Source organism: Colletes latitarsis, chromosome 3 (assembly GCF_051014445.1).
Source record: "Colletes latitarsis isolate SP2378_abdomen chromosome 3, iyColLati1, whole genome shotgun sequence".
NCBI classification, from domain to species: domain Eukaryota; kingdom Metazoa; phylum Arthropoda; class Insecta; order Hymenoptera; family Colletidae; genus Colletes; species Colletes latitarsis.
In genome coordinates, this window is record NC_135136.1 from 30,033,636 (window position 1) to 30,046,967 (window position 13,332).

General features: G+C 34.3%; 1 protein-coding gene across 3 annotated transcripts; it reads left to right on the forward strand.

Annotated features, from left to right (window-relative positions):
• Nucleotides 1-485: 485 nt before the first annotated feature.
• On the forward strand, nt 486-13,250 carry Sos (Son of sevenless). Of its 3 annotated transcripts, none has more exons than XM_076784465.1 (20): nt 486-970; nt 2,477-2,740; nt 2,828-2,911; nt 3,310-3,390; nt 3,495-3,644; nt 3,718-3,926; nt 4,008-4,191; nt 4,277-4,523; nt 4,600-4,824; nt 4,904-5,267; nt 5,359-5,551; nt 5,636-5,872; nt 5,945-6,100; nt 6,188-6,370; nt 6,446-6,563; nt 6,641-6,930; nt 7,012-7,237; nt 7,529-7,854; nt 11,427-11,679; nt 11,761-13,250. In XM_076784465.1, the coding sequence occupies exons 1-20, from the start codon at nt 863-865 to the stop codon at nt 11,850-11,852; spliced, it is 3,990 nt and encodes a 1,329-aa protein (XP_076640580.1). In that variant the 5' UTR covers nt 486-862; the 3' UTR covers nt 11,853-13,250. The 3 variants fall into 3 exon arrangements, with proteins under 3 accessions (XP_076640580.1, XP_076640581.1, XP_076640582.1); XM_076784466.1 differs by having other exon boundaries at nt 7,547-7,854; XM_076784467.1 differs by lacking the exons at nt 486-970; nt 2,477-2,740 and having other exon boundaries at nt 2,847-2,911; nt 3,314-3,390.
• The last annotated feature ends 82 nt before the right edge of the window (nt 13,251-13,332 follow it).

Sequence of the window (13,332 nt, forward strand, 5' to 3'; positions counted from 1 at the left end):
CAATGTGATTTGTTTAACTTTTGTTGAATCAAAGGAACTTTTAGCAACACCGCGCTACTTTGAAGTTAGTTTAGCCACGATAGTCCGTAATTACCACATGCACTCATATGGCCATCTTTTTTATAAATAAATTATCTAAAGATTGCAGGATTATTTCTTCAATCTGCAGCATCACGTTCCAAAAATAAATATCAATACGCGTAACGTAAACAATCTATGTATATGCTACGAAATAAAAACTATTACCAGCTTCATGACATTTTAACCTTACAACAGTTTATCGATTCAATGTAAAAAATTAATTTAAACGAATTTCGTTTTTGCGTACGAATACTTTCTATAGGTTACTGTACCTTTTCCCAAAGAACGTTAAATAATTATTTGAAATTCTCGAAAAGATCGATCGATAGTTGCGCTGCGAGATATGTCGAAACTCGCGAATATCTTGCCGCGATGGTACTATCGCAGTTATCGATCGATGCGAGTCGCGCAATGGTATCCTTTGATAGTAGTAGTGCTCGCGCTGGGTTCTGACAAAAATTCGAGTAAAAGGGCGTGTAAAATGCACAAACGGCATAACTCGGGGACTCTCGGGTTGGCCTCGGAAATGCTTCCAAGAATAATAAGTGTTAGAGGCGCTAGGATACAGAGAGAATACAACCGAGTAGCTTAGCCGTCGCATTACATACAGAGATGTCTGCGCCCTAAGAAACGGACTGACGGACAGACAGACGTCTCTGTCAAGTTTTTGTGACTACCGACGAAATGGTCATTGTAAATATCGGGAACTCTCCGGAGCGTGTTCTCTAGCTAGTGCGCGTTATTCTGTCGGGTGCGTGATACCTTGTACCAGTGCATTGAGATGTTTTCGTCGGCAGCGTCAGTGGTGGGCGAGCCGTCAGGCTACGACTTTCAGAAAGAGGAGAACGCCGCCAAGTGGAAGGGAGTGTTTGTCAACTCCCTCCGCAAGGTATCTTCTTCTTCGAGTAATTCCTTTCCACCGAATTTCCACGAGGTCCCGTTTCATCGAGCATCCCCCAATGCCATCGATCTGGGTTTTCGCCGATATATCGTACATTGTCATTGTCGCACGATACGCGTGCACCGATCTCTTGTATATGCCCTTCAGGAACCACGAAATTTTATCGTATCACGAAACCGATTGACATAAATAAACGTCGCAACGGTTGCACGAGATCTTTCTAATCGGTGCATAGAACTTGACGGTATCCGATGGCACATCGTACGAAGAACATGATAAATATTCTAAAAATTAACAATAATATGTTGCCTCCTTAACCATTTAATGTTCACTTTTTTTTGAGGTTGATCTTTAAAAATACTTAACGATACAATATTTAGTTTTCTTTTTGATAGTTTTTTATATTATACTTTCAAATGCATGGCTTAATTCGAGTTAGCAGAAAGATGTACTGTGTTTGTATTCCAATATATTTTATTTGGAACTTTAAATGAATAAAAGATTATTTTGTTACTTTGTTAAAAGCATTGTATCCATATTCAATATAATGATATTGTGATTGAGAATTGTAACGATTTTTAGTTAAAAACAATGTAGTTGATAAAATATCCCAAATATTGAGACAATAAAATATTTTACAATATTTTGACTACATGCAATTTATCTTCTCAAGTTACATTTAGTTTTATTAGCGAACTTTGTTGAATAAGTATTTTATATGTGAAAAAACTTTTACTTATAAAGAATGTTGTTATGTAGAAGATTATCTTATGTAACAAAATGTTATGGAGCAGTATATTCCTTTTTTAATATTACAGAGCAGGCATATCAAATACATGGTCATCGATGGCCTGCTTGACCTTTTTATTATGAGCATTATTATTTGCTTAGAGTACTGTACAATAATGACAGTATATTGCATATGTATTCATTTGTTTGTGATGTTTAATTCATCATAATTTAATCATTAAAGTATATTTTGAAAGAACAATGAATATTCCATAAATAATAGTAATGAAGTTACAAAGAAAATTCAACAAATATAGTTTATTTCATAAACACAAAAGGAACAAAAGATAAATTTATCGAAAACATGTACAACTATATCGATCAAAAAAATAAAGTAATGTTGTTGAAGGTAAAAAATTTTAGTAATGTATCATTGCTCTATTATAAATAAATGTATCCCTTTGTTTATTTTGATGAATTATTTTTATTGTTTTCTTTTCTATCCTACATATGTTTAATTCTAATGTGACAGTAAACTAAGTGGCATTGATACAAATGAAAGATAGTTTTTATAATATTTCTGAACATTCTAAAATAATTATAGGTCCAAAATGAGTTCCACATACCTGTTAAGGATCAATAATCTTTATCTATTATAATATCTTTGCAAATAAGAGATTATATTTGTAATGTTCAATTTGTACCAAAGTTTTTCTTTTCAATAATAGTTGTCATATAGTTTAATTAACAATTAATACAAAATAGGTACTGGAGCAAGTACATCCTAGTCTAGAAGCACGACAAGATGCCTTAGACTATGTCGAGAGTTTGATCTTAAGGCTGTTGGGTATGCTTTGCGGTCACCCTCCGCCACATACGCCTCAAGATGTGGAAGAAAGAGTCAGACGTACGTTTCCTACCCCCATCGATAGATGGGCACTTCGAGACGCAAGAGATGCCTTGGAAAAAGGAAAAAAGAAATCACCGCTAGTTCTTCCAGTTGATAAAATTCATCAACTACTACAAAAAGTAATTATATTGAATTGATTCTAATTATGCGTGTTTTTATGTATTTAACAACGTATAATATAATTTTATATATTGTTGTATTAACAGGAAGTATTACAGCAGAAAATTGATTTACAAGTTAGTCTTTTTGTGGTAGGAGTCTTGGAATATATTTCTGCAGATATTTTGAAGGTTGGTAAAAGCTATTATGGTCAAAATTTTCGAATGATAACTATTATCTAAAGAAAAAGTATCTTAAGTAACGCTTGGATGGCGTCGTCTGGGCACGTTTGGACCCACTCTAAATGCGAAAAATAATAAATATACGTGTTGTGCCAAATCAAAATAAACATTGTTTATCTGCATTTATGTCATTTTTGATTCTTATTAACGATTACTATTATTTAAATTATGAATTGTAGTCCAAATGGATTCGGCACCGATGTCCGCCGTCCGAGTGTTAATATAATAAGCAATCTATGCTATAGTTTAAAATTAACAAACTTTAAATAATGTTGTATTTTATTTACTATTATTTCATGTTTATTACTACTAACTTCCAAAAATGTTTAAGGTCATTTTCTTTTCAGCTAGCTGGAAACTATGTCAAGAATATACGCCATGTGGAAATATCGTGCGAAGACATAAGAGTTGCGATGTGTGCAGATATGGTAACATATTAATTTCAGAAATCTTATAATTATATCTTTTGGTCACATATTTAGTTCTTAATTCATAAAGTAAAGTTTACTTTTAATTAGCAACTTATTAACAGGTATTAATGGACTTGTTTTATCAAGACGATTATGCAGAGGGTCCACAAAGTGGTTTGGGCTCAGTCGTTTCTCAGACTTACGAAGAATCTGTCCGGGATCTCATACACGATGAACGTCACTATTTGCGTGATCTTCATATGATCATTAAGGTGGGTAATTTATAAAGTTGATGAAGTGTGCCATTACTTTAAATAAGGTAAAATTCTTTTGTTATTCAAATAGGTATTTCGGGAAGAAATCGCAAAGTTAGCGCAAGATAGAACTGAACTTGAAACACTCTTCAGTAATATAATGGATATTTATGAAGTTACTGTAACATTACTTGGTAGTTTAGAAGATATAATGGAAATTACAGAAGAAAAACAAACGCCCACGGTTGGCTCCTGTTTTGAAGAACTGGCAGAAGCAGCAGAATTTGATGTTTATATAAAGTATATATGAAACTGTTAAATTATTATACATGTATTTGTGTTGTTTTCTAAAAATATAAGTTATTGTAATCATAACGTTAGGTATGCAAAAGACATTAATGGTCCAGCTAGTCGAGAAGTTTTAACAAATTTATTGTCGAGACCCGAAGCTAGTAATGCATTACGAGCGGCAGGACATGGATTTAAAGAAGCTGTCAAATATTATTTGCCAAAACTTTTACTACAACCGATATGGCATTGTTTTTTGTACTTTGACTATATAAAGGTATTTTTGAAATAATTTTATACACGAATATCGTTTTAAATGATGGATGTACGTCAGTCCGACAGTTCAATGGCACTTTACACAGGTATTACACAAACGTACACCAAATACAGAAGATGGTGAAACATTGGAACAAGTAGAAGGTCTTTTGAGACCACTACATATGGAACTGTCAAAATCTAAGGCGAGTCTTCCAAAAAAAGATACAGGCCTGCGAATGCAGAGTAGAGCAAGAAGGCAAGCAGCATTAGAGAAAACTAGCGAATTACAAAAAACAGTTGATGGGTGGGATCAGCGGGATGTTGGACAATGTTGCAACGAATTTATACGCGGTATAAAAAATGAATGTTTTTTTTTTAACATTTGTTTTGTTACATAAATTATTATTATATTTTTTATCATGTACAGAGGATATGTTGGGAAAAGTGAGTAACGGAAGGAGATTAACAGAACGAAAGGCTCTTCTTTTTGATGGCTTATTAGTTCTTTGTAAACCCAGTGGCGGCAAAAGAGTTAGCGTTACCGTGGCAGCAGTTGGTGTGGTGGGCCATCCACCTCACCAAGGTGAATTGCGTTTAAAAGAACGATTTTTTATTAGAAAAGTTTATATTATTGATAGGGAGGATACTGAAGGTAAGTTCAGAGGAAATTGTAACGTTGAAATTGAAAACATTCGCGTTATTCGAATAAATATATGTAATTATTTTCCTAGAATTAAAAAATGCCTTTGAAATTGCACCAAGGGACCACCCTAATGTTATTCTTGTTGCCAAATCCGTCGAAGATAAAAATAGTTGGATGGCGGATCTTGTAATGTTGAATACAAAGAGTATGTTAGAAAGAACTTTGGACAGTATACTTTTGGACGAAGAAAGAAAGCATCCTTTAAGATTACCTCCACCACATTTATATAAATTTACCGAACAGGATGGTCCAGAAAATATTGTTTTGGAGGCCAGAGAAAATGGAGGTGTCCCATTAATTAAGGGTGCAACTTTGATTAAATTGGTAGAAAGATTAACTTATCATATATATGCTGACCCAGCTTTTGTACGAACATTCCTTACTACTTATAGGTATTTGAATTTATGTGCTAGACATTTATTTTTTATTTAAAGCTGAATTTTGTTAATGTTTTGTGACATCTGATTATACTTCGTTCTCTAGGAGTTTTTGCTCACCTCAGGAACTATTGACTTTGTTAACCGAAAGATTTGACATACCAGATCCTTCATTAGTTTATGGTGACGAAGAAAAACCTTCTGGTTGTAAAACAACTGCAAGGGAAGATTGGAAGCGATATAGAAAAGAATTTTGTCAACCTGTGCAATTCAGAGTTTTAAATGTTTTAAGACACTGGGTTAGTGATATTTTAGTACTTTTATTTTCAAATATTTTGACTCTAAACATTTTAATATTTATTTACATCTTATTCGATTATTAGGTCGATCACCATTTTTATGATTTTGAACGTGATAGGAATCTTTTGGAAAGGTTACAATTATTTCTAGACACTGTAAGCGGAAAGTCAATGAGAAAATGGGTGGATTCAGTGATAAAAATTGTACAGAGAAAATGTGAACCTTCGGAACAACGACCTATAACTTTTAGCTTCGAACGATCTCCACCACCTATCGAGTGGCACCTAAAAGTTCCTGAAGAAGAATGGGGAATACTAACGGTAATATTTATGAGCACAATTAATATTTGCGTTGTAAAGATAATTTAATAACTAATTTATTACAAATTTCAGTTACATCCAATTGAACTAGCAAGACAACTAACCCTCTTAGAGTTTGAATTGAATAGAACTGTAAAACCTTCAGAACTGGTAGGGTCAGTATGGACTAAGAAAGATAAAGAAAAGTCATCTCCGAACCTACTAAAAATGATAAAGCATACGACAAACGTAAGTATATATTTCACACTTTAACAAAATTTGTATTCGATGCAGTTTATTAAATGAAAACACAGTTATTTCTTTTTTATTGTACAGTTTACTCGGTGGCTTGAAAAAACGATAGTGGAAGCTGAAAACCTAGAGGAACGAGTAGCGATTGTGTCGCGTGCAATCGAAATTATGATGGTGTTTCAAGATCTTAATAACTTTAATGGTGTATTAGCAATTGTTAGTGCTATGGGATCTGCATCTGTATTTAGGTTAAAATTCACTTTCCAAGTACGTTTCCTTAACGTTATTTCATATGTTCCTAATAATTTGCTATTAATAATGTACATTTTGTTATATTTACAGCAAATACCGGCACGATTGGAAAAAGCCCTCGAAGAAGCGCGAGAACTGAATAATGGTCACTTTCGAAAATATCAAGAAAAATTACGATCTATTAATCCACCTTGTGTACCATTCTTTGGTAAGTAATGAAAATGGAACATTGTTTGGTAGTTTAAATTGATTTAATTGATTTTTACCGATGGCTTCTGTTTCTAGGTATGTACCTGACCAATATTCTGCACATTGAAGAAGGAAATCCGGATTATTTGCCGGGGAGTCCAGAACTTATAAATTTTAGCAAGCGACGGAAAGTAGCAGAAATAACTGGTGAAATTCAGCAGTATCAAAATCAACCGTATTGTCTTTCAGTGGAGCCTAGGATAAGGCATTTCATAGAGAATTTGTCACCCTTTGATCCTAATATGAAAGATGCAGATATAAGCAATTATTTGTACAATAAAAGCTTAGAAGTAGAACCGAGGGGATGTAGACAACCACCTAGAGTCGTAAGTTGCACTTAGAAGTATCACAAGCTATATAAATATAGCAACATTATCCTTACTATCTGAAACTATTTATCCGTGTAGCCCCGTAAATGGCCAGACTTAAATTTAAAGTCGCCGGGCATTAAAGCTAGAAGTTTGAGCGGCAAGTTACCAGCTCCATTGCAAGCTGTAGCCTCCAGTGTAAGGTTACACGATCCTCCACCGGAAGCACCGCCGCCGGAATTACCAGAAACTCCTCCGCACGCTTCACACATCACAGTTTCTCATATAGGAGACCACAGTGTTTTTGCACCTGTTTTATTGGGAGGTTCGTATCGGACAATGTTAGTTATACTCAATAGCTCAAAGCTCGAGTCTTCGAATCTTTAAAGCTCAATGTTAAGACCGCAAATGATTAAAACCTAAGGCTATAAAACTTGCATACAAAGCTTGAGGGCTTTGAGAGCTCGAGATTCGAAGCCTACTTCAATAACGCTAATAAAAATAGTAGGCCGCGTTTTGTAAACTATTACTTTCGTGGACAAATGGACAGAGAAGTTTTATTTCGTTGCAGAATGTGCTTGCATAGGGTAGTAGATGCACTTTACTCTTAATACAGGTACAGGTCCACCTCCAGGTTCACCAGGTCCGCTTAGCATGTCAGGACTTTCGATTAGTTCGCCGGGTAGCAGTCCGCAATTGGGTTCGCCTGGTCATTTGCCTATTCCACATCATCAGCCGCAAAATAGTCACTTCGGCTTTAATTCCGGTACGATCGGTGTTATGGGAGCTCTGACTGGTATGTCATCGTCGGGTGGAAGTCCTGGTGCAGCGATGCCGCCACCGCCGTCTCCCAGCCACGTACCTTCCAGTCAACCTCCGCCACCTTTGCCACCTAGATCTCATAGAAAACGGGAGAGTTCCATAAGCGAGTCACCGCAACAGGTGAGTTACTGTTATGAGTTGATAATCAATATCAGCGTTTTTCAAACTAGATCATGGTACTTTTTAAATACACGATATAATGATTTGTATAAATTGCAAATACAGGGCGAGGTACTTAAGACCGACCACCTGAATAACTTGGCTGCTATTAGTGATAGGAAAAAATGCATCAGGCAAAAATTATTTGGTATCGAGGGGCTGATCATCCGATGTTACTAGTTTTTTGATAGGTGAAGGCATTAAGGACGTATGAAGATCATCTCTGTTTTCTTACTTACATTCTGATAGAGTATTTCAAGACGAATACAATGACCTATGGAAAGGTCCTGGTCTGGGTTACACTAATTGTGATGGAAAATAATTTACTTTGAGGAAATGATCAAGTACCATTGATTTATTTATCTAACAGTAATACACGTCTAATACAAGTGTTCAAAATGGTGATCTTGAACCTCTGAAGCGTTGCTTGACGGATAATACGGTATGTTGAATTTCAGTTGTGTTTATCGCGGCTCAAGCTCTTCTTATACGCTCTTTCATATCTTCTTTGGTTGATGGTATTTCATTATACACTTGCTGCTTTAATTTTGGGCAATGAGCTGTTTTTGACTAAAGTTTTGTTTACGGACGAAGCAGCAAGAGTATAATGAAATACCAACAACCAAAGAAGATATGAAAGAGCGTATAAGAAGAGCTTGTGCCGCGATAATCACAACTGAAATTCGACATACCGTCAAGCAACGCATGCATCAATGTTCAAGGTCACCATTTTGAACACTTGTATTAGTGGTGTATTACTGTTACTCAAAGTAAATTAATTTCCACCGCAATTATGGCTTAACCCAGACCAGGAATGACCTTTCCAATAGGTCATTATATTTGTCTTGAAATACTCTATCAGAATGTAAGTAAAAAAACAGAGATGACCTTCATATCTCCTTCATGCCTCCACCTATCAAAAAACTAGTAACATCGGATAATCAGCCCCATGATACCAAATAATTTTTGCATGATGCATTTTTTTCTATCACCAGTAGCAGTCAAGTTATTCAGGTGGCTGGTCTTAAATGCCTCACCCTGTATACTAACTTTATTGTATCAAAATCATTGCTTTGTTCGTTACATAATATATGTATACATGTATGCATATGACTTTCTTTATGTAGAACTCCAGCTTTAATTTTCATTTACATTTTTATATTTAAATGCACTCGAGTATAAATTACATATATTCCAGTTTAAAGACTGATGTATCATGAGGTGAGAAGTTTGAAAAACGTTGCTCTGTATCTTTTAATTTATATTTATAGGGTGTTTCAAAATGTTGGGAGAAGCAAAAAAGGGGAAATTACTCGTGTGACGAGATATGGAAAAGTTCTTTACCATTTTGTAATCTGAAGCTTAGTTTTCAAGATACGAGTAATTAAAGTTTGTACATACGAGAATGTCATAGATAAGCGTTTCTCGTGTGTGAGTGCGTCCATGCGTGGCAGTGCGATCAGCTGATTGGGATATAAATAGCATGACCGCATATGCACATATTCACGCACGAGAAACACTTGTCTATAATGTTGTCACGTGTATTGAATTGTAATATAAATAAGCTCGATTGTATTCAACAGTTTTTTCATTTATATTGGGCATTAGCTTTTAACTCTAAGCGTGATGCGTTTTAACATTTATTATAAATTTAATATGTAACTTACAATTATATATTTGGATTAGTAAATACATTGATACGTTTTAACAAACATATCAAACGGAATGAGAGGGCAACCAGTAAGGGGGCATCATACGTGGTGCCAACACAATATAAAAAAACGTTGCCAACCTAAACTATCTAACAATTTATTAGCAAAATGCAGAATTATATTGAATCGATCATAGAATATTCATTATTATTTATGACAATTTCTCAATTTAAAGCTACTCAGATTACAAAATGATACAAACCATTTTCATTTCTTTTTGCAGAAGGAATTAGCATATTTTAGCTGGTTTGATTATTTTGAGAAGCCCTATATATTTACAGGTTGTCCCCAACTTACGACGAGTTTTGTTCAATAGCAATGTAAATTCAATTTCATAGAAATAACTCATATTGCCCAGCCTTAGAATTTAAAATTAACACAGAACATACAATTGTAGGTTTATTCGTTTCTATATAGAGTGTTCGGCCACCCCTGAAAGAAATTTTAATGGAAGGTTCTAGAGGCCAAAATAAGACGAAAATGAAGAATACTAATTTGTTGATGGAGGCTTTGTTAAAAAGTTATTAACGTTTAAAGTTCCGTCCATACTGAATTTTTTTCTAGAAAGTGGGTAGGATTTTGAGGGTAGATTTATTCACCAAAAATGATTGTAATTGATCCCCGTAACCGAAAATAATTGTTCCAGAACGATTTGAAATTTTTTAATTTCGTCTAAAAATTCCTGACCGAAAATCTAATGTGAGGTCAAGAACCCTCCAAATTTTATGCGAATCTTTAAAATGTCATAACTTCTAAACGGATTGGGGGATTTCAATGTTTCAAACGGCAAACAACGCATATTTTGGCGGAGAATATGTAGAAATCGCAGAAATTTTCGAAAAGTTGATCTTTAAACCCGCAAAATGAGAAAAACCCCATAAAAATAGTCCAATTTTCAAACAGCCATAACTCCTACAATAGTGAATATATTTCAATGAAACTTTTTTCTGAGGTAGAGCACATGGGTACCTATAAAAAGGTATTAGACAACTTTCCTGCAGGGCGTCAAACAATATTATTAAACATCAAAAACGAATTTTAAAGAAAAATCGACAAGGGGGCAGGTGCCTAAATTTTTCAACGAAAAACAAAAATTTCAAATCGTTCTGGAAAAATTATTTTCGGTTGTAGGGGTCAATTATAATCATTTTTGGTGAATAGACATACCCCCGAATTCCTACGTACTTTCGAGAAAAAAATTCTTTACCAAAAATATATTGTGTGGCCGGAAATGTTTCTATAACTTTTTAACGAAGACTCCATCAACAAATTGGTATTCTTGACTTTCGTCTTATTTTGATCCATTAATCTATAATTTGGTCCATTAAAATTTTTCCCAGGGGTGGCTGAACACCCTGTATACTTTTTTACACGGTATATAAATTAGTATAAGTACTCATATAATTATTCAAACAGAGCAAGATTAATTTTCAATGGGGTCTTAGAATTCTTTATCATCTGTGTTTATTATGGGGCATATGATTCATTAATTGAACTTCTAATTAGCGAGTCAATAGTACTAATTGTAAGTCTTTTAAATATTCTATCTAATTTTATTTTCACAGTTACGTATTCTTTTATTACTTTTAATTTCGTTTCTAAATATATTATAAGAATTTACAATACGAGCGAACAATCTAGTGCAAACGACACACACCAATTGATCGATAGACAGTGTAACAGACGGTACTGTATTTTTATTTATTATTGTACAGTCGTACGAGTAGTTGTAAATTGAAGTCGATCGTAAGTTGAGAACTGCCTCTATGTAATTTTATCTTCATGTAACGTGAAAAATACTATTCATAACCTATTGTACAGGCAAGACAAGCTCCAAACGCGCCAATACTTCCTCCGAGGGATGGTACGTCTCCGCCGCCATTACCGCCGCGAAGAGACTTGCCCCCAGTAACGTTACCGCCTCGGCTTCCTACATTGAATCCAAGTAGCTCGTCGCTGCTTGCAAGGCGAAATTCCACGTTGGAAAGCACGTGTTCGAATACCGTTCATTCACGGAGACACATGTCTTTCAATGGGCCCAGTCCTACGAAACTTCCACCTACGCAACCTAATGGTAAACATTTCAACGCAGTTAAACTTCCAAATGAAAGTCGTTGCATTCCTGCCCTTATTTTGATCGAGTATTGTGTTTCAGGATCGGTAACACCGCGATTACCACCGAAACCATTACCGGGACGTCCACCAACCACCATGTTTAATTTCAATGCTCCTCCTGGACCTAGTTAAGTGTTACATCTTCCTACCTCTTACCTAAATTAAAATACATCTTTTGGAAATCGAGATTTAGTCCACTCAGAAAGATTAGTCGATTCAACTGTTATACCTGTTCGATACGACTGACAATGTAAATTTACTCTACTGTGTTATTTTTTTTTTATTCACAGGAGAAAACGCTTCTTTTATAAACAAATTATTGTTTAGGCTTTGGTTAATGTATTTACTGTGATTCGTTACTCGTCACTTGAAACATGCACAATCAGTAAATATATTAATACAGAATATTTAACGAAAACGTTCTTGAAGCACGGTCCGTGTGTGATGAGATGCTGTTACATTCCTTTTTACAATTTGTCTTTTAACACGTGTGACTCTATTTTTATTGAAAATTTATTTTTCGAAAGGATATAGAATGTTTTAACGCATATAGTATATTTTTAGACATTTTTTTACGAAGCGAATATATAATAGATATAAGGCCTTATATTCTATGCAATTGAACAACTTGGAACTATTTATCCTGAAAGATATCTAAAGAAAGAAATTTGTATAGAACGCATAAAGAGCAGCGTGTTAACAGCTGTTGTTCAAATCCGTGAAATATTTTTATAAATTAGTACAATAAACAAGATCTGTTTCACAATTTTACGTATTTGAATCTCCTATATTGCTGCATGATGCACAACAGTTTTACTATGTTTACGAATTAAATGGAAAAGGTGATTTCACTAAGGAAGATTCCTTAATATGATCTACACGACTTTAATGCAAAAGCAAGAATCTTACATACGAGAGTATGTGTTATAACAGGATTGACTGTTGCAGATTACTAGCAGACAAATTAGAGAAGACGAAAGGAACGTATGCGAAGTTCTTCCTCATTTTTTAAGTCGCACACGATCGAAATTATTATTTTTTATTATTTGTTTTTTAATGTATACGACAGTTTATTTTTAAAGACAATATAAGCTGTTTTCTAGTAAGATAAAAAATCATTTACAGACTAGGAATGTAGAATACATTTCATCGCAGCTATTTGCCGAATTACAGGTATGAAATTTGGCGTCTACGAGGTCCGAAAAGATCTGACTGAATGGACTATGTATCGATTTCGGTCGTCTGAACGGTCTCCTTTTCTTTAAAATCCCTGTCTATCCCTCAACACAACTGTGATACACTTTTAGATTTTAAAAGGAAGCAGAAGACGCAAGAAAGTGCAGAATGGAATGAATCATAGGCCAATATACATATAGAATTATACATATAAATTGAATCAATAGCAAAAAAGTAAATATGTACATGTATATTATTATAAATATATTCTATAGTAATTATTGTAATAATGTCAAGCGTAAGACGGAAAATGAAATATTGAAATTATGTACAATAAAGAGTATATTGTGTAAATTTCGGAAAATTCATTACCTTTTCTGTGTATGAAAATATTGCAATCAATGAAGAAAACCGAAAAAAAACCATAAAGTATATT